The following is an 18784-nucleotide window of genomic DNA, read 5'->3' on the forward strand; positions in this document are numbered from 1 at the left end:
CCCTGTACCATAGTTCTTTTTCCTCAAGATGAATCTCTGCTGTGTCTCCTGGATTTCCTCCAGAAACTCCTGCCTTGCTGTTTCATTGTCTTTCCTGCTAAGTCCTCTCCCAGTCAGTTCTACCCAGCTCCTCTCTCATGCCTCTGGAAGTGGTTGAAGCGGATACATTAACAACATTTAAAAGGCATTTGGACAAATAATAGATAGGGACGGATTAGAAGGATATGGGCCAAGTGCAGTGAAATGGGTTACCATGGATGGATATTTTGATTGGTGTGGACTAGTTTGGGTCAAAGAGCCTATCTCCATGCTGTCAGACTCTCTAAGCAGTGGCCCTGACACACCAATATACACCAATTGGTTGGCTTGGATGGCTGGTATGTAAAAACAATGACTGCAGATGCTGGAAACCAGATTCTGGATTAGTGGTGCTGGAAGAGCACAGCAGTTCAGGCAGCATCCAAGGAGCTTCGAAATGAAGCCACCAGTATTTGTTCAATTCTCACATTAGCTGAGATCCTCCTTTTTCAACCTTACCCCTCACCTGAGGTGTGCTGTCTCTGAAGGTAAACTGAACACCAATTGTTTATCTAATGAGAGAGTGATCCTGCAGTCCTCTAGGGCGAAGACAATTTTACCTATACATGCATTAATAGTATTTATCAGTTTGTTATATTTTGGAAATAATTTTCATTCAGTGGGGTCGTCCTGTAAAATTGTGATATAGACACCATTTTTTGGAATGAATCTAAGTTAAGGTAAATGCTTTTGAAATTCAGTCTTTTTAATGCAAAATTGCAAGTTAACCCTATTTTAACCCTACCACGACATTACCTTTTGTGCTATAGGTTATGGTACCAAATCTGGATGATATTCAGCATGCAATTAACCGGACAATCCAGATGGTTTTGGATGTGAGCCGTAAGGTCCTACATTGGAGGCAATCAAAAAATCACCAAGAGAATGCTGATGATGCACAAAACTTAGAAGGTGCTTGAAAAAAAAGGACGTGACTATTGAAACTGGTGATATTTTTCTGTTTAAAAATATTTCATGTTCTTAACATCATTTTTGAAAACACCTGCAATGGTTCAAGAAGGCAGCTTCCCAATAACCTCTCGAGCAAAAAGGGATGACTATAAATTCTGGCATACCCACATCTCAAAGCTGAATAAATTGTCATTGTCACATATGTCCTGTGCTTATTAGAAATAAAATTAAATTTTACAATTTCATAACTCTCCTGATGGAAAATTGGAATATCAAGACAAAAACTAAACCAAAAATCTAGAATAAAAGATGGAATAAAAGCTAGTCTCAGTAATGATGATCATGAAACCAGTGAACTGGCATAAATACCAATTCGGTTCACAAATATGCTTCACAGAAAGAGATCTGCTGTCTTGACCCAGTCTTGAAATCTCCAGACCCAGCATAAAGTTTCACTCTTAAATGCCGTCTGAAAAGCTTGAGCTACAGAGAAATTAAATCAGAATAAAGCCAGACAAATTACCCAGTATCAACCTAGGTATTAGAAATGATAAAGATTTATCCATGCCAGTTATCCATGCCAGAGACCCGGGTTCAGTTCCTGCCTCAGGTGACTGCCTGTGTGGAGTTTGCACATTCTCCCCGTACCTGCGTGGGTTTCCTCCGGGTGCTCCGGTTTCCTCCCACAATCCAAAGATGTGCAGGTTAGCTGAATTGGCCATGCTAAATTGCCCATAGTGTTAGGTGAAGGGGTAAATGTAATGGGTCTGGGTGGGTTGCGCTTCAGCAGGTCGGTGTGGACTTGTTGGGCCGAAGGGCCTGTTTCCACACTGTAAGTAATCTAATCTAAAAGTCCTTCTATTTCTGCTAAAATGGGAGAACTGCCCCACAAGCTAGTCAAGCAACAGTCAAACAAAGTCATAATGACACCATCAGTAGTGGCACGAGACAAGTAGAAGCTGCTAATTGGGTGAGTATATGTAATACTATTATTGCTTGTAGTTGGCAAAGTCTTTATTTTCTGGTATATAGTTTGTAAGGCCGACTGTATAGTCTGCTTTAACAGGTCAAAGGAAGAAAGGCCCAAAGTAATTGATATTATTTGATTTTTAAGGGCCCTTTAAAGGTTTAATCTAAATGGGTAGGTAATGGCAGGAGAGCTCAAAGCAGTGGTTTACTTTACTCCTCCTGTTGTATATGGGAAACACCAAACTGTGTCTCCAAGTACAGCTTCTGGAACATTGGTTTCATAGTTGTAGCTCGAGGGTAAGGTCTCTCCCAGACACACTAAAACCAGATCCCAAGTACCGATCTCATTGATGGCCAAATAGCTGCTCTCTGTTTAAAAAAATACTGTTCTTCACTGTTGTCAAATCATCTGCAGAATCTTCTGATCAAGAACCAACTTGCAATTAATTTTGAGACCTGACCATACAAACAAATGATAGCTTATTTGTTCTCTCTTCCCTTTTTATACAAACTGTTGTCCAAAGTCCAAAGGACTGCTTTAGTTCACAGTTTTCAGTTCACAGCTCCAAACAAATATTGATAAAAGAATGAAACTAAACTAATTAAAAGTCAACAAGGATGATTTCTTAGAGCTTCTTGTTTCTTTTAGTTCAGAATATTTTCTTTGAACAATATATCATGGAGCCAACCAGGGAACAGGCTATGTGGACCTGGTGTTGAGTAATGAAGTAGGTTTATTAAATTACCTCAGATTCAAGATTACTCCCAGTGTCACATTTTAGCAAGTACAGGAATAAGAGGACAGATCAGATGCATGCGTGGCTGGAGAAATGGTGTACCAGGGAAGAGTTTAGATTCTTGAGGATTTGGGACTGTTCCTACGGAAGGTAGGACAAATATCCTTGTGGGGGCTTCTGCTAGTTATGTTGTTGAGGTTTTAAACTAACATAGCAAGGAAATGGAAACTAAGTGTAGGTTTACTATATATGCTTGTGTAAAAGTCAAATTTTTCAGACAACATTTTAAGGTTACATTTATGGAATCGACTATTACATGGATACTACTTTAGAGGGGCTAAAATTCATGCTACAGTCCCAAAATATTATGTCATTAGCAGAAGCGTAATTGATCTCTAAATGAATAAAGAAAAAAACACAACGAATTACAGTAATCACTGGATAAACAAAAATGAATTAATAAACTTTTATTTATGCATACAAAAAATGAAGCAAAAATATAATGACTTTAAATCACAATTGCATGTTACATATTCAATTAAACATGTCAAATATAAAGTTCATTAAAATTCTGCAAAATAACACTGTTCAACTTCTTCAGCACCAAATAAAGCTTGATAATCATCAGGATGAATGATACCATCATAAGCATCTTCTTCATCTTGGCTGTCCGTAGCTAAAAGTAGCACATCTTCTGCTTCTTCTTCATCAATGACACCCAATAGATAAGCGTCCTCTGTACAGTCCAATGCATTCGAAATTCCATATTTCTTGAATGATTTGAAAATAGTGTCAGGTTTTATTTCCTTTTATGAATCAAAGATCCATTCACAGCTCACTGGCAGTGATGAAGCTGCCTTCTTTTGTGTATGTTTTTTTCTCCATTACACATCCAGTTATTCCACTTCATTCTCATCATGTCCTTAAATGGCTTATTGATACCAACATCTATTGGTTACAAAACACTGTAAGTCCACCAGGAATTACAGCCACGTTGGTGTTCTGTGATCAGATTTTATTAACAACATTCTTCACTAGATGTGATCTAAACTGGTTCCAGACGAGCAAACTCTTTTCCTTGCATCATCCACCAGATTGTAAATTCCAAATTTCCTTTATCCATTTTCTACATCCACTTTCATCCATCCAGCTTTTTGGATGCTTATAGGTGACAATTCTTTTGGAAATTTCCTCTTTGGCAAAGCTTTTCTCTTAAAAACAGCCATCAGTTTTAACTTGGTGCCATCAGCCATGCAAGAAAGAACTAAAGTGAACCTACTTTTCTTATGTTAGTGGTTCTCACCAATACTGATTTTTCTCCTTTTTGGTTCACAGTTCAATTCTCTGGCATGTCCACAGTAATAGACGTTTTGTCCATGTTTCCAATGCTTATAACTTGTAGCCTCCCTTCTGCCGATTTTTTATTACAAACTGGTAAAACTATTATATCTGATCTTCTAGTTCATCAGGCAACTTTTGAGCAACCCTAGTTCTCTGCCAAAATACTAAGTCATGCCTTCTCATGAACCTTGTGCATCATCCTGCACTTGCCTTAAAACCCGAAATTCCATCCTTCTTTGATTTGTTTCGTGCGTGGATTTGGATGCTTTTCTGGACTAGCACATGTTCCATTTTGACAATTTTCAAGTACCAACTCAGCAACTTTTTTCTCCAGTTGTGGCCACTTGCTAAATTTCTCTCTGTTGGCATGACTTCCAAAGTAGCGTTGTCTGAATTGATTTGTATCTTTCTGCAGTCTCTCACAAGCTTCTCAAACACAACATTCTCTTCCTGCTATACAGTCTTCTCTGCAACTTCAGTAACTTGCAGTTTAAACACTGATGTATGTTTTTTGTTTTCTCTGGAGGGCATTTTTACAAAAAATGATGTAGAAATTTCAAAACCTCATCTAGGTATATGACTGTAGCGTACAAGGTTGGTTCTTACCTGAATCTAGGTGAATGGTGCTGAATTGGTGTGAATTGTATGTCAAATCACATAATAGTATAAAAAACAAAATTCATTTCCTTATCATAACATTTATGTATAGGATAATACCTTGACTTTCAAATGTTGATCTGTTATCTGTGAAGAGCTAGGGTTAACTTTTACATGACACACATGGAAAATTCCAGATTTTTTAGCCAAAAATAAGGGGTCGACTTTTACATGAGATTGACTTTTACTCAAGTATATATGATAAATGGGTCAGATTCAGATCTAGAAAGGGAGGTGGAACGTTAGTGATGTAGTCAGTGATTTGGGAAGATAAAATAAATGAGGATTTATGCTTCCTTGTTATTCTTTACCAAAACCTCAATTTCTCTATTTACCTGGCATTTCCTACACCTACCAGCCTTGTCCTTGACCCTAACAGGAACATTGTTTCTGGACTCTTGTTATATCATTTTTGAAGGCTTTGCATTTTCCAGCCCTCCCTTTGCCTGCAAACATTCACTCCCAATCAACTTTTAAGAGTTCTTGCCTAATACCATCCAATTAGCCTACCACCAGTTTAGACAGCAGAGATTGAGTGAATCCCTAGAAGAGAATAAAGGCACTAGACGTACATGTAAGAGGGAAATCAGGAGGGCAAAAAGGAGACATAAATAGCTTTGGTAAAAAAAAACGTTCAGGAGAATCTAAAGGAATTCTACAAATACAGTAAGGACAAAAGACTAATTTGGGAGACAATAAGGCCACTTAAAAGATTAGCAAGGCAAAATTAGCAATTCCATGTGTGGAACCACAGAAGAGGTACTAAACGAGTATTTTGCAATTGTTTTTACTGTAAAAAAGTATCTGGAAAATAGACAACGTAGGGAAATAAGTAGCAACGTCAAGAAAAACCTGATGAGGTTTACTCTGGAACTCTATGGGAAGCTAGGGAAGTGATTGCTGGGCTCCTTGCTGAGATATTTGTATCATCAATAGCCGTATGTGAGGTGCTGGAAGACTGGAGATTGGCTAACGTGGTGCCACTATTTAAGATTCATAAGAAGGCGTGACTTAGTATTTTGGCAGAGAACTAAGATTGCAAAAAAGTTGCCTGCTGAACTAGAAGATCAGATAAGGAAAAGCCAGAGAACTATAGAACGGTGAGACTGACATCAGTGGTCAGCAAGTTGGTGGAGAGAGTCCTGAGGAACAGGACTTCTATGTATTTGGAAAGGCAAAGACTGATAAGGGGTAGTCAACATGGCTTTGTACATGGGAGACCCTATCTCATGAACTTGGATGAGTTCTTTAAAGAATTAAAGAGGATTGATGAAAGCAGAGTGATGGGTGTGATCTGCATGGACTTCAGTAAGGTGTTCAACAAGGGTCCTCATGGTAGACTGGTTAGCAAGGTTAGATCATACAGAAAAGAGGGAGAACCCGCCAGTTTGATGCAGAACTGGCTTGAAGGTAGAAGACAGAAATGGGTAGTGGAAGGTTGCTTTTCAGACTCAAGGCCTGTGACCAGTGGTGTGTGTGTAAAGGATTGGTACTGGATCTACTGCTTTTTTATCATTTATGTAAATGACTTGGATGGGAACATAGGAGGTATGGTTAGTAAGTTTGCAGATGACACCAAAATTGGAGGTGTAGTGGACAGTGAAGAAGGTTACCTCTGAGTACAATGGGATCTTGATTAGATGGACAGTGATCCAAGGAGTGGCAGGTGGGGTTTAATTTAGATAAATGGGAGCTGCTGCATTTTGGAAATGCAAATCAGGTCATGAATTATACACTTAATGGCAAAGGGAGTGTTGCTGAACAAAGAGACCTTGGAGTACAGGTTCATAGTTCCTTGAAAGTGGAGTTGCAGTTAGACAGTATATTTAATAAGGTGTTTGTTATGCTTGCCTTTGTTGATCAGTGCACTGAGTATAAGAATTGGGAGGTCGTGTTGCAAATATACAGGGCATTGGTTAGGCCACTATTAGAAAACTGCATGTAATTCTGGTCTCCCTGCTATAGGAAGGATGCTGTGAAACTTGAAAGGATTCAAAAAAGGTTTACAAGGATGTTGCCAGGGTTGGAGGGTTCGTTGAGGAAGTCTCAACCAGAGTGCATAGAGAGGAACCACTAGATGTGTTGCATTTAGAATTGAAGAAGGCATTCAACAAGGTACCTCACAAAGGTTAAGTCATAAGAGGTCTTGATGTTGGTTGTAGTCTATTGGTGTAGTTGGAGAATTGGCTATTGAGTAGGAAAACAGCAAGTGGAGATAAATGGTTATTTTTCAGGCTGCCAACTCATAACCAGTGGAGTTCCACAGGAATCAGTGCTAGGATCATGAATGTTTACAAGATATTAATGACTTGGAAATAAGTGAATGAACAATAGCCAAATTTGTAGATGATACAAAGTAGGTGGAAAGGTAGCTTGCAGGAGGGATAGAAAGAGTTTGTAGAGAGATATTGATTGGTTAGGAAATTGAATAAAAAGGTGGCAAATCAAGTATAATATGGGAAAATGTGAACTTCATTTTGGAAGGTAAGCCAAAAGAACAGAGCATTATATAAATGGAGAAAGCTGGAGAAAACTGCAACACAATGGAACCTGGCATTGTGCACAAAACACAGAAATCTCGCACATGGGTGCTGTTGTAATTGTAATGAGGTCAGCCAGGCAGATCTCATAGAGTATGAGTTCCCTGTTTGCAGCTGTTAACCTGGTCCAATCAGGGAGTGCTGGCTGACTAATATAGACAGAGCTTGGCACTCTGACAGCTGGCCCTGAGGAAGCTGGATCAGCATCAATGACTCTCCACATTGACATAAAGAGTGACTTGGTGGTGGGATTATTGGAATTATCTGTGAAATTATTTCAACAGTATTACAAGGAAAAAAATATACTTGAAGACATTCACTCACCACAGTTGTTATTGAGATGGGGTAAGCATGTTTGACATCATGTTATGAGAAGCTTGACAATTTCAATCCTGCCATCAAAGATTGGACCCAGTATATGAAAAGAATGCGTTATTTTTTTCTTAAAAAACTGACATTGGAACAGATGAAAAGCAACGAGTGATTTGCCTGACAGCTTCTGGATCTGTAGCTTTTTTGGTTATCAGGCACCCAACATTTTCTAAGGCACCAGATACTAAAATCATTCAAAAGTTGACAGGTTTAGCTAAGGAATATTGTGACCCCACATCTCCTCCAATTCTGAGATGCCATCAGTTTTATTTTGCAATTCAAGAACCATATTGGAATTTTTGACGAGTTTAAGATGATTGGCAGGGGCATGTGACTTTGGATTAACCTTTAATGAGATGCTGAGAGACCATTTAGTATGTGGGATTAATCATGTGGACATGCAAAAGCACCTAATACCTGACGCTGGACTTCAAACAATCAGTACAACTGTGGTTCTCATTAGAAAATGCAGCAAGTGGAGCATATGAGTTGCAGCGTATGCCAATGGAAGTGAACGAGGTAAAAACAATGACTGCAGATGCTGAAAACCAAATACTGGATTAGTGGTGCTGGAAGAGCACAGCAGTTCAGGCAGCATCCAACGAGCTGCGAAATCGACGTTTCGGGCAAAAGCCCTTCATCAGGAATAAATGGAAGTGAACGTCCTCATCAGGCTGACTGAGCTTGAGAGATGCTACTTGAATGAAGGCAATTGCATGGCCTCATTCAGCTCATATCCTGATCAGAGGTACGCTAGTTCAGCCCACAGCAAAACCCAAAAACAAAGCCATGCCTGAACCAAATAGTTAACATTTTCTTCAGGATGTGGGTCGGCAAGCCACTGTAGTTCCTGCTGGTATACGGATTTGAGACAGCAAAACAGTCACACCAGGCCTGAATTGTGTCAGAAAACTCATAGTCCAGTATCCAGTAGAGCGCACACCCTGGAAAGCCCATCTTCATTTGGCTTGGAACAGTTAATTTGCTTAGCAACGTCCAACTCTGAATCAATCAAAATAAATGTCTGGCTAAGTGGTCCCCCAGTTCTAATGGAGATTGATACTGGTGCAGCTGTATCAGTGATTGCGGAATCAGACTTTAACAATCTGCACTCTAATCCCGAAGTTTGATCTTAGCTAGAATGAGAACCTTTACAGACGAAGAGTATAACTTCAATTCCAGTCTCATATAAGAACAGCTGGTTCAGTTACCACTGACTGTAGTGAAAGGCTTGGGTTCAAGCTTGTTAGGACAAAATTGGTTGAGATTGTTATGGGGTAAACCCCTCTGCTTAATTTGAACCAGCAGCACAGAAAAGATTTAACCCGTGCAATAATCTGTGAAAATTCGAGAGGCCAAGAATAATTTAAAGTAAAAATTAACAACTTTATTTCTTAAAGTATAATAGAGAATAATTAACTAACAACAATTTACAAGTCATTCCTCTAACCTATCTTTTACTTTCCCTCCTATAATACTATTTCAATAAAATCCTGATTAAGATTTACTGAAAAATTCAAATTTCAAAACCAGCCAACCATCGAATCTTCTCTTTATGTCTTCCTCTGTGTATTTTGTTATGAAGATGTGGGAGTACTGTACCTTGAAGAGAGTTAAAAGCTAGCAGGACTACAAGACACAACACCAAGTGTTCTGAACAAGATATGATGTAACATTTGGTCGAACAGCTCAATTAGCTTGTTGCCTGGAAACGAAAAAACAAATTCGAATTAGGCCAATTAGTTTAAATTATACCCCGAAAAATACCAAACTCCAATCAAGTTTGAATTTAGTATATTGACCATCTTCAAAGACAATGACACAATCCAATGCTTTGGGGGTATAAGACCTGGGAAAATTGAACAGTTAGGAGGAGAACTGTGAAGCCACTAGCATTTATAGATTGCCTGGAAAAATAGCTCTCTCAAAGGTACCTTTATCAATCAGTAACCTGTGAAACTGAAATCCCTCAGAAGAAGAAAAGAAGACAAAAAATATAAGAGAAAATTCAACATCTGGCTGGTTTTGAAAATTTGAATTTTTGGTAAACCTTAATCGTGCGTTTATAGAAGGGAAGGTAAAAGATAGGTGAGAGGAAGGAGTTGTAAATAGTTGTTAGCTAATTGTTAACTGTTATACTTTAAGAAATAAATTTGTTAATTTTTACTTTGAATAGTTCTTGGCCCCTCGAACTTTCACAGATTACTGCATGGGATAAATGTTTTCTGTGTTGCTGGCTTAAATTAAGCAGCAAGGGTTACCCTGTGTTGTAACTGTTTACTTCCAGTTCAGTGTCGATGTTTTTCTCTGTGCAAACTCCTTCTCTGGACAGTACCTCTCAGTTCTGATTAGCAACCTACATCTGTAGGTCTTATCGCAGTTCTCCCCCAATTTTTCCTGGTCTTATACCCCCCAAAGCATCGGATTGTGTCATTGACTTCTAATATTGTCAAAGTACTCAATTCAAACTTGATTGGAGTTTAGTTTTTTGGGGGGTATAATCTAAACTGACTGGCCGCACTTGATTTTGTTTTTGTCTCCAGGCAACCAGCTACCCTAGCTGCTAGACCAAAAGGTTACATTGTATCTTGTTCAGAACACTTGGTGCTGTCAGGTAGTTTTGCTAGCTTTTAACTTTCTTAAAGATACAGTACAACTGCATCTTCAAAACAACAACAATTCATTTTAATTGGCTCAATATCTTTCAATTCAAAGTCCAAATTAAATACCCAGATGTTTTTCAGGAAAGTTTAGGGACTAGTTCAGGGAAAGGAGCCAAGGCCACTGTGCATGTTGACCAGGGAGCAATTCCATGATTCTGCAAAGTAGACAATGCAATTTGCCTTACATGCAAATGAAGAGGCTGGAAAATGAAGGAGTCATCAAACCAGTACAGCTTGAAGAAAAGGCAGCACCAGTCATACCAATTGTGAAGCGCAACAGATAAGTTCGCCTTTGTAGGGATTTTAAACAAATGACAAACCACTTCTCACAGCAGGATAAATACCCAATCCCTCGTATAGAAGACTTATTAGATTACTTAGTGTGGAAACAGGCCCTTCGGCCCAACAAGTCCACACCGACCCGCAACCCACCCAGACCCATTCCTCTACATTTACCCCTTCATCTAACACTATGGGCAATTTAGCATGGCCAATTCACCTAACCCGCACATTTTTGGACTGTGGGAGGAAACCGGAGCGCCCAGAGGAAACCCACGCAGACACTGGGAGAATGTGCATACTCAACACAGTCAGTCGCCTGAGGTGGGAATTGAACCCGGCGCTGTGAGGCAGCAGTGCTAACCACTGTGCCACCGTGCCACCCACTTTATGCAAAACTGGTTGGTGGATGGGGGAGGGGTGTGTGGGGAGCGATTTGCTGTACTTCTCAAAGCTGGACATGAGCCATGCATACCTACAATTGCAGTTTAGAGGATTCTCAGTAGTATGCTACAATTAATACCCATAAGTGTTTGTCCCAATATATAAGACTGCCATTTGGGATATTATCAGCCTGTGCCATTTTTCAGTGGAGAATGGAGAACATTTTACAAGGTCTACCACCATTTATCTGGATGACATGCTAATAACAGGGAAGACAAATAAAAAGCACATAGAGAACTTGGGCATAGCCCTTAGATGTTCCTCCAAGGCAGGTGTAAGGCTTAGAAGGGAAAATTGTGTGTTTCAGGCACCCCAAGTGTCGACAAGACCAGGTTACACCCGTTGGAAGATAAAGAGAGGATGATCAAATGTGCCCCAGCTCCACGTCTGTACTGGAGAGTAGGTCTTTCCTAGGATTGGTGAATTATTACAGAAGGTTCATACAGAGCCTGTTCTCCACCCTGACACCTTTACATTTACTGTTGAAAAAGGGTCAGCCTAGAAATGGTCTCGCAAGCAAGATGTAGCCTTTAGAGAAGTGAAGAAGCAGCTATCATCATCTAAGGTGTTGGCACACTATGATAATAAGTGTGATCTGGTGCTGGCATGTGATTCCTCGCTGTATGGCATTGGGGCAGTGTTAACTCAAGATAACCAAATGAAGAGGAAGGCCAATAGCAAATGCTTCACAGGCTTCGGCTGATGCAGAGTGCAAATCCGCTAGATAGAGAAGGAAAGTTTGGCAGTAACTTTGATGTTAGAAAGTTCCATCAATACCTTTACAGATGTAAATTTGTAAACCCCTCCAAGGGCTACTCAAAGAGGACAAGGCCATTCTGCCCATAGCTTCAGGTAACATTTGGCAGTGGAGTCTCATTCTAAATGCATACAATTACAAGTGGAACACTGTCCAGGAAGGCAACTGGCAAATGCAGATGCCTTCAGGTGCCTCCTGCTGGCAGATACACCACCGGTGATGCCCCAGCTAGAAAAGTTCCATTCTGGTTTGAGTCTTTCTGGATAGCCTTCCTGTTGTAGCTGACAATATCAGACTGTGGATGCAAAAGTATACATTCCTGGCAAAACTAAAACAGCTACTGGTGATGGAGGAAGCAAAAAGGACCATCACAACCAGAACTGAAACCTCTCTAGGCCTGGTGAAACCAGGTCACATTGAAGACATTATATTATGGGGAGCAAGAGTGTTTGTCCCAAGCAAAGGTTGTTGCCCAGATTTTGGGCAAACTCCGCAAGGGTCGTCCATGGGTGTCCAAAATGAAGATGTTGGTGAGACGTTATGTCTGGTGGCCAAGATTGGATGCAGGCTTAGTCACATTTGTGGGTCAGTACTCAGAGTGCCAACAAGGGGTGAAAATTATTGCTAGCAACTCCCCATACTCATGGGAATGGCCAAGTAAACTGTGGACTCGGTTACATATCGACTATCATGGGCTCAATGTGGACACCCAGGCAAATTGGTTGGACATGTGTAAAGCTCATTCTTCAAATACTGGAAAGACAAAAGAAAATCTGCAAACATCTTTTACAATAAACTGTTTCCTGACATGCTGGTCACAGACAAAGGGTCATCTTTTACTAGCAGGGAATTTGAGTATTCCCAAATGTTGAATGCCAATCAGCATATAAGGACAGCACCATACCATCCATCATCCAGTGGTCTGGCAAAAAAAGCAATCCAAGCTCAAAGGCATGCTTGAAGAAACAGCCTATAGTTTCACTTGATACCAATCTGTTCCAGTTCCTTTTTGATTTTTGATTTTTGGACCACTCCTCATGCAATGACAGGGATAGCTCCAGCAGAATTGCTAATGGGGAGAAGACTCTGCACCAAGTTAACTCTGATCTTTCCAGACCTGGATGGATGGTTAAGCAGCATCAGGAATGCCAATGCCAGATGCAAGACTTCTCAGAGTGATAGAGACAGTTTGCTTCAGGGAACAAAGTCTGGTGCCAAAACCACAGAAATGGCCCTGATTGTTAAAATGCATGGTTGATGTGAGGTCAGGTCCCATGACATTCAAATTTGAGTCGGTGAGACAGGCCTGAACAAGTGCGTGGACCACATTAAAGCTGCAAACTCTCAAATGTGCTGGAGAGAAAACATACCTTGCTCCTCAGAACAGCCGGAAATGCTTTGGAACCCATGGGTTCTCCCCCTCCATCTAACGCTGAAGAAATCTCAGAGTCTGAGACTGAAGAAGAGGATAAATTTGCTCTGAGATGCTCCAGATGCAAAAGGGGGCTCCAATCATGTACATACTGCCCTTATCCAAGGCTGAGTCGGAGGAGCCAAACCAGCTGCAAAAATACCCCAAGAGACGCTACCAGATAAAGTGCAGGCCTATGTCCCCGGACTTAGAGGGGGAGGGATGTAGTGATTTCAATGTTGTCAGCCAGGTGGACCTTAGAATTTGAGTTTCCTGATTGGGGTTGTTAGCCTGGTCTATTCAGGGAGATCTGGTTGACAGATATATTCAGGAGCGTCAAAGGTCCTGGGCACGCTGAGAGCTAGCTCTGAGGAAGCCAAACCAGTATCAATACAATGCATTGAGTAAATAAAGTTGATGGAATACCAGCCTCTGTGGAGTTATTTCAGATACATTAGGTTACCATGATAGCAACAGAATGTTGATCCTTATTTCAAGGGGTTGGTGTATAAGAGTTGGTAAGTCTTACTGCACATGGTGCTGGTGAGACCACATCTGGAAGTCTGTGAGTAATCTTGGTCTCCAAATATATTATTTAATTTGTGGCAGTTCAGAGATGTTTCACTGGGATTTCCCCCGGTATGGAGGGATTGTCTTATGAGTAAAGACCAATCAGATAGAGACTCTACTTGGTGAAATTTATAAGAATGAGATTTTTCTTTGAGTTAGGATTCTTAAAGATTTGATAGGGTAAATGCTGAGAGGCTGTTTCCCTACATGGGGATACGAGGAACTGTTTGTCACATACGAGCTATCGGAGCAGAGTCCTTATGTATAATTAAGGATGAGATAGATTCTTGATTAGTAGAGGAATCAAGGGTTACAGGGAAAGGGCAAGAAAGTGAATGTGAGGAATGTCAGATCAGCCATGATTCTATTGAATAGCAGAACAGACTAAAGGGACCAGGCGCCTACTCCTGTCTTACTACTTATGATCTTATTATGGGACTTATTGTCAACCTTTTTTAGTTAAGTTGACTGGGTTGTATCCTGCTGCACTTTTATCAGCAGGAAAACAATGCCAATTAAATGGTCCCTGACTTTAACAAGTGATGTGCATTGGATAAACAAATAATCTTATTTTTGGTTAAGTTGTTAATTTTGTTCTCTTGAACAGAAGTAACAGAAAGCAAAAATATAAAAACATTGAAGAACTTTTATCACAATGTGGCAGAACACAAAGATGTGAACAAATTAGTCGTACTACTGTCTACTTCTGTCAACTCATTGAGGGATACTATCTCCAGTTCACTGGAAAGTTTTCAAAAATTTAAAATGCTTTGGATAGAAGACAGAGAAACAACAATTAAGGTAATACAAATATTTTTATTTAAGCCTCATCTATATAAAAAAACAAACCCTTGAATTTCTCTTTTGCCAATTCATTGTGTTATTTCCTCCCACAAACTTTCAACATAAGTCCACCAATCAACTTTTGCATTTTTGTGAAGGAGACGTTGGAAATTTGGAGAAAATTGATTTAAATGCAATTAAGGTTACTTATTTTCTTTCGATTATTTGAAGTAACTATTTGGACAGACAAAGAGAACACAGTAAATATGATGTAAATAAATGTTTAGATGAAGTTTAGTAATATACTCAAGAGCATTCTACTTTCTGTCTATATGTGAACAGTATATCTTCTAATTTTTTTGTGTGTTTTTAAATTGTGAACTGACATTAGAAATAACAGTTTTAAAACTGATGGTTTGCAATGATATTTTGAAAATCAAGTAACCTGACACCCATAACAAGCGTAATTTAAACAGCTGCTTGAAGAAACGGTGATTGAAGTTAATTGCAGATATACTGAAGCAGAGGGGTTCTGTACTCAGATGGAGCTTTGGCTGGCAGCAAGAGCTTGGTCAGTCTATGGATTACTGACCAGTTATCAATGACAATGGGTCTTTGCCTGCCAATAACTATGTGAGGATTGTCAGGTAAATGTACAACTTGGGATTTGGAACAACAAACAGACTACTAGGTCTCCATCAGCCAGGAGCTCTTTCTGTTCTTTGCAGTTAGCCAATTTAAACATGTAGAAGACAGTTCATCTATCCTTCAGCATTCCATCTTTTAATTGATAAGAGATCTTTTCTGTGTGACCTACCTACCCTGTGCCTCTTGTAAATCAGTGAAAGCATTCTGAAAAGGAAGGCTGAGAAGAAACCTTCAGATCAGCAAGAAGAATCTCAATAGATTTTGGAATAAAGACTACTGAACAGCTTTCCCAGGTCTCCCTCCGTCTATGTGTTCTTCTTTCCCCTTTTGTAACAAGATTAGCTTTTTAAGTTGATGTTTTATAACTGTTTACTGAAATAACTCCATGAAGGCGAGTATCCCATCAACAACACACCCTTGATTTACTGAAAACAAAAAATGCTGGAAATCTCAGCGGTCAGGCATCTAAGGAGAGACGGCAAGCTCACGTTTTGAATCTAGATGATTCGTCATCAGAGCTGACATGAAATGTGGAGGGAATAGTATTTATGTAAGAGTAGCAGAGGTGGAGTGTTGGAAAAGAAAGGGTGCTGACAGTGCAGATTAAATGATTAGAATGTGAGAATGGCAAAATAATGGTGTCCAACTGTCGAACTGAAAAGAACACACAGTCCCAGTAGGTGGGGAAGGGGAGAGAGGACCTGGTTACAGAGAATGTAACAAATAAAGCTAAAAGAAAAGGCAGAAATGGGAGTGAGTTCACAACCTGAAGGTGTTGAACTCCATATTACATCCAGTAGGTTGTAAAGTGCATTGTCTGAAGATGAGATGTTGTTCCTCCAGTGATTCACTCGAGGAATTCAGCATGCTGAGGACAAACAAGTGGGCATGCGAGCAGGATGCTTTGTTAAAATGACTGGTTACATGAAGGTTGGGGTCATGCTTGAACATGGACCAGAGGTGTTCTGCACAGCAGTCACCCTGTCTGGGTTTAGTTTCTCCAGTGTTGAGTAGGCCACACTAGGTGCAGAGCATTCAATAGAACAGATTGGAGGATGTACAGGTGAAATGCTGCTTCACCTGGCAAGACTGTTTTTAGGTCCTGGGATGGTGAGCAGGTTGAGGTGGAGGGGCAAGTGTTACACCTTCTGCAGTTACATGAGAAGTGGGTTGGTATTGGTGGTCATCAAGGAATGGACTACAGTGTCCAGGAGTGAATGGTTCCTGCAAAGTACAGACAGGCAAGTAAAGCCAAGATGTGTTTGGTGGTGTCATTCTCCTGGACTTGTCTGAAATGGCAGAGGATGATCCTTGGAATGTGAAGGCTGGTGGAATGAAAAGTGAGAACAAGTGGGACGCAATCACACTGTTGTAAGTGATGGGAAGGAGCAAGGGCTTATGCTCGAAACATGAATTCTCCAGCTCCTCGAATGCTGCCTGACCAGCTGTGCATTTCCAACATCACACTTGTCAACTCTGATCTCCATCATCTGCAGTGCTCTCAGTCTCCTCCTTTATTTACATGTGCATAATATATGACACTGACTCAGTGAACACAACCATGTCCTCAAGTGAGTAGACTCCTTATCACTCCTGTTATATCTGTCAGCCGGGACTCGTGATTGGATGAGGTTAACAGTCTCAATCAGGGAATCATATTCTACAAAATTTGTCTGGCTGTCGTCATTGCAATCACTAGATCCCTGCCCCTCTAAGACCCGTTCTTTTTCCTGTAGTTTCTCTCGGATAGGTCGAATGCGGTTGAGGGCCTCGTCAACCACCTTGGGCAGGAAACCAAAGTTTTGGAAGACCAAAGCCATGTCAACAGTGCTGTTTTGGAAGGTGGCATCATCGAAACAGATATGACATAGTCAAAGGAACTCAGAGAATGGGATGGAATCCTTACAGGCTGTGGGATGGGAAGAGCTGTAGTCAGGCAGCTATGGAAACCAGTGGCTTTGTAGTTGGTGGCAGTAAACAGTTTATTCTCTGAAGTGGAGATGGAGAGGCCTAAGAAGTGAAAGGAAATGTCTGATATGGACCATGTGAAAGTTATAGAATGCTGGAAGTTGGCCTGTTGAAGAGTGTGGCACTAGAAAAGCACAGTCGGTCAGGCAGCTTCCGAGGAGCAGGAGAGTTGACATTTTGAGCATAAGAGGTAAAAACAATGACTGCAGATGCTGGAAACCAGATTCTGGATCAGTGGTGCTGGAAGACCACAGCAGTTCAGGCAGCATCCAAGGAGCTTTGAAATCGACGTATCGGGCAAAAGCCCTTCATCAGGAATAAGCCCTTCATCAGGGTGAAGATCATAATTCCTGATAAAGGGCTTATGCTCGAAACGTGAATTCTCCAGCTCCTCAGATGCTGCCTGACCAGCTGTGCATTTCCAACATCACACTTGTCAACTCTGATCTCCATCATCTGCAGTGCTCTCTGTGTCCTCCTTTATTTATATATGCATAGTATACGACACTAACTCAGTGAACACAATCATGTCCTCGAGTGAGTAGACTCCTTATCACTCCTGTTATATCTGTCAGCCGGGACTCGTGATTGGATGAGGTTAACAGTCCCAATCAGGGAATCATATTCTACAAAATCTGTCTGGCTGTTGTCATTGCAATCACTAGATCCCTGCCCCTCTAAGACCTGTTCTTTTTCCTGTGGTTTCTCCTCGGATACTGGCAGCATGAACTAGACCATAGCTTGCCTCTGTTGCTAGCGTGCCTCAAGCGGTGAAGCTGGCGAGGCTGAGATGGCTGCTGAATCCATCAGATCCTCAGAGATTTCTTTGATGCACGGTGCAGTGGGTTCTGACAGCCTTGTCGGATATTCTGAGGGGCAGGTATGTTTTGCTCCTGCCCTTTTGCAAAGGTGCAGATTTTATGTAGTCCACTGCTTGTTCAGAACCACCTCACCTACCCAAACGTTGTATGTCGTGGGACCTGACCTTGCATCGACCATGCCTCTTACCCATGAAGGGCCATTCCCATGGTTTCAGTACCAAACTGCATCCCCTGAAGTAAACTGCACCTCTCACTTAGCAGAGTCTTCTTTCTGGAATTGGTGTTCTTGATGTCATTTCATCCTTCCCTCTAGGTCCGGGAAGATCAGATTTAATAGGAGTTTTCTCCCATCAGCAACTCTGCTGGAGCTATCCCTGTAATTTCATGACTGGTGGTCCTTTAATCAAAGAGGAATCAAATCAGTTTGGTATCAAGTGAAGCTGTAGGCTGTTTCTTTTAACCTCCCTTTGAAGTTTGGACTGTTCTTTCCACCAGACCATTGGACAAGGGATAGCATGGAGCTGCCCTCATATACAAAATTCCAATTCCCAGCTGGTAAACGATGGTCTGTTGTCTGTGACCAATGTTACGACACAGGTAAACCCTCCTGCTTAATTCAAACCAGAAAGGATTTATCCCGTGCAGTAATCTGTGAAAATCCGAGAGGCCAAGAACTATTTAAAGTAAAAATTAACAACTTTATTTTTGAAAATATAACAGAGAATAATTAACTAACAACTATTTATCTTTTATCTTCCCTTTTAATAATACTAGTCCAATAGAATGGCCCAATTAAGATTTACCAGAAATTCAAGTTTTCAAAACCAGCCAGCT

At 40.7% G+C, this 18784-nt stretch overlaps 1 protein-coding gene across 1 annotated transcript in view; it reads left to right on the plus strand.

Annotated features, from left to right (window-relative positions):
* LOC140453953 (dynein axonemal heavy chain 8-like) overlaps window positions 1-18784 on the plus strand; it is a 1210036-nt gene that overhangs the window by 544428 nt on the left and 646824 nt on the right. The window contains exons 27-29 of the mRNA XM_072548830.1: window positions 849-990; window positions 12031-12279; window positions 14338-14531. Of these exons, the coding sequence (XP_072404931.1) occupies window positions 849-990; window positions 12031-12279; window positions 14338-14531 (585 nt within the window). The remainder of the gene's footprint in view (window positions 1-848; window positions 991-12030; window positions 12280-14337; window positions 14532-18784) is intronic.

This window comes from Chiloscyllium punctatum, chromosome 3 (assembly GCF_047496795.1).
Source record: "Chiloscyllium punctatum isolate Juve2018m chromosome 3, sChiPun1.3, whole genome shotgun sequence".
Taxonomy (NCBI): Eukaryota; Metazoa; Chordata; class Chondrichthyes; order Orectolobiformes; family Hemiscylliidae; genus Chiloscyllium; species Chiloscyllium punctatum.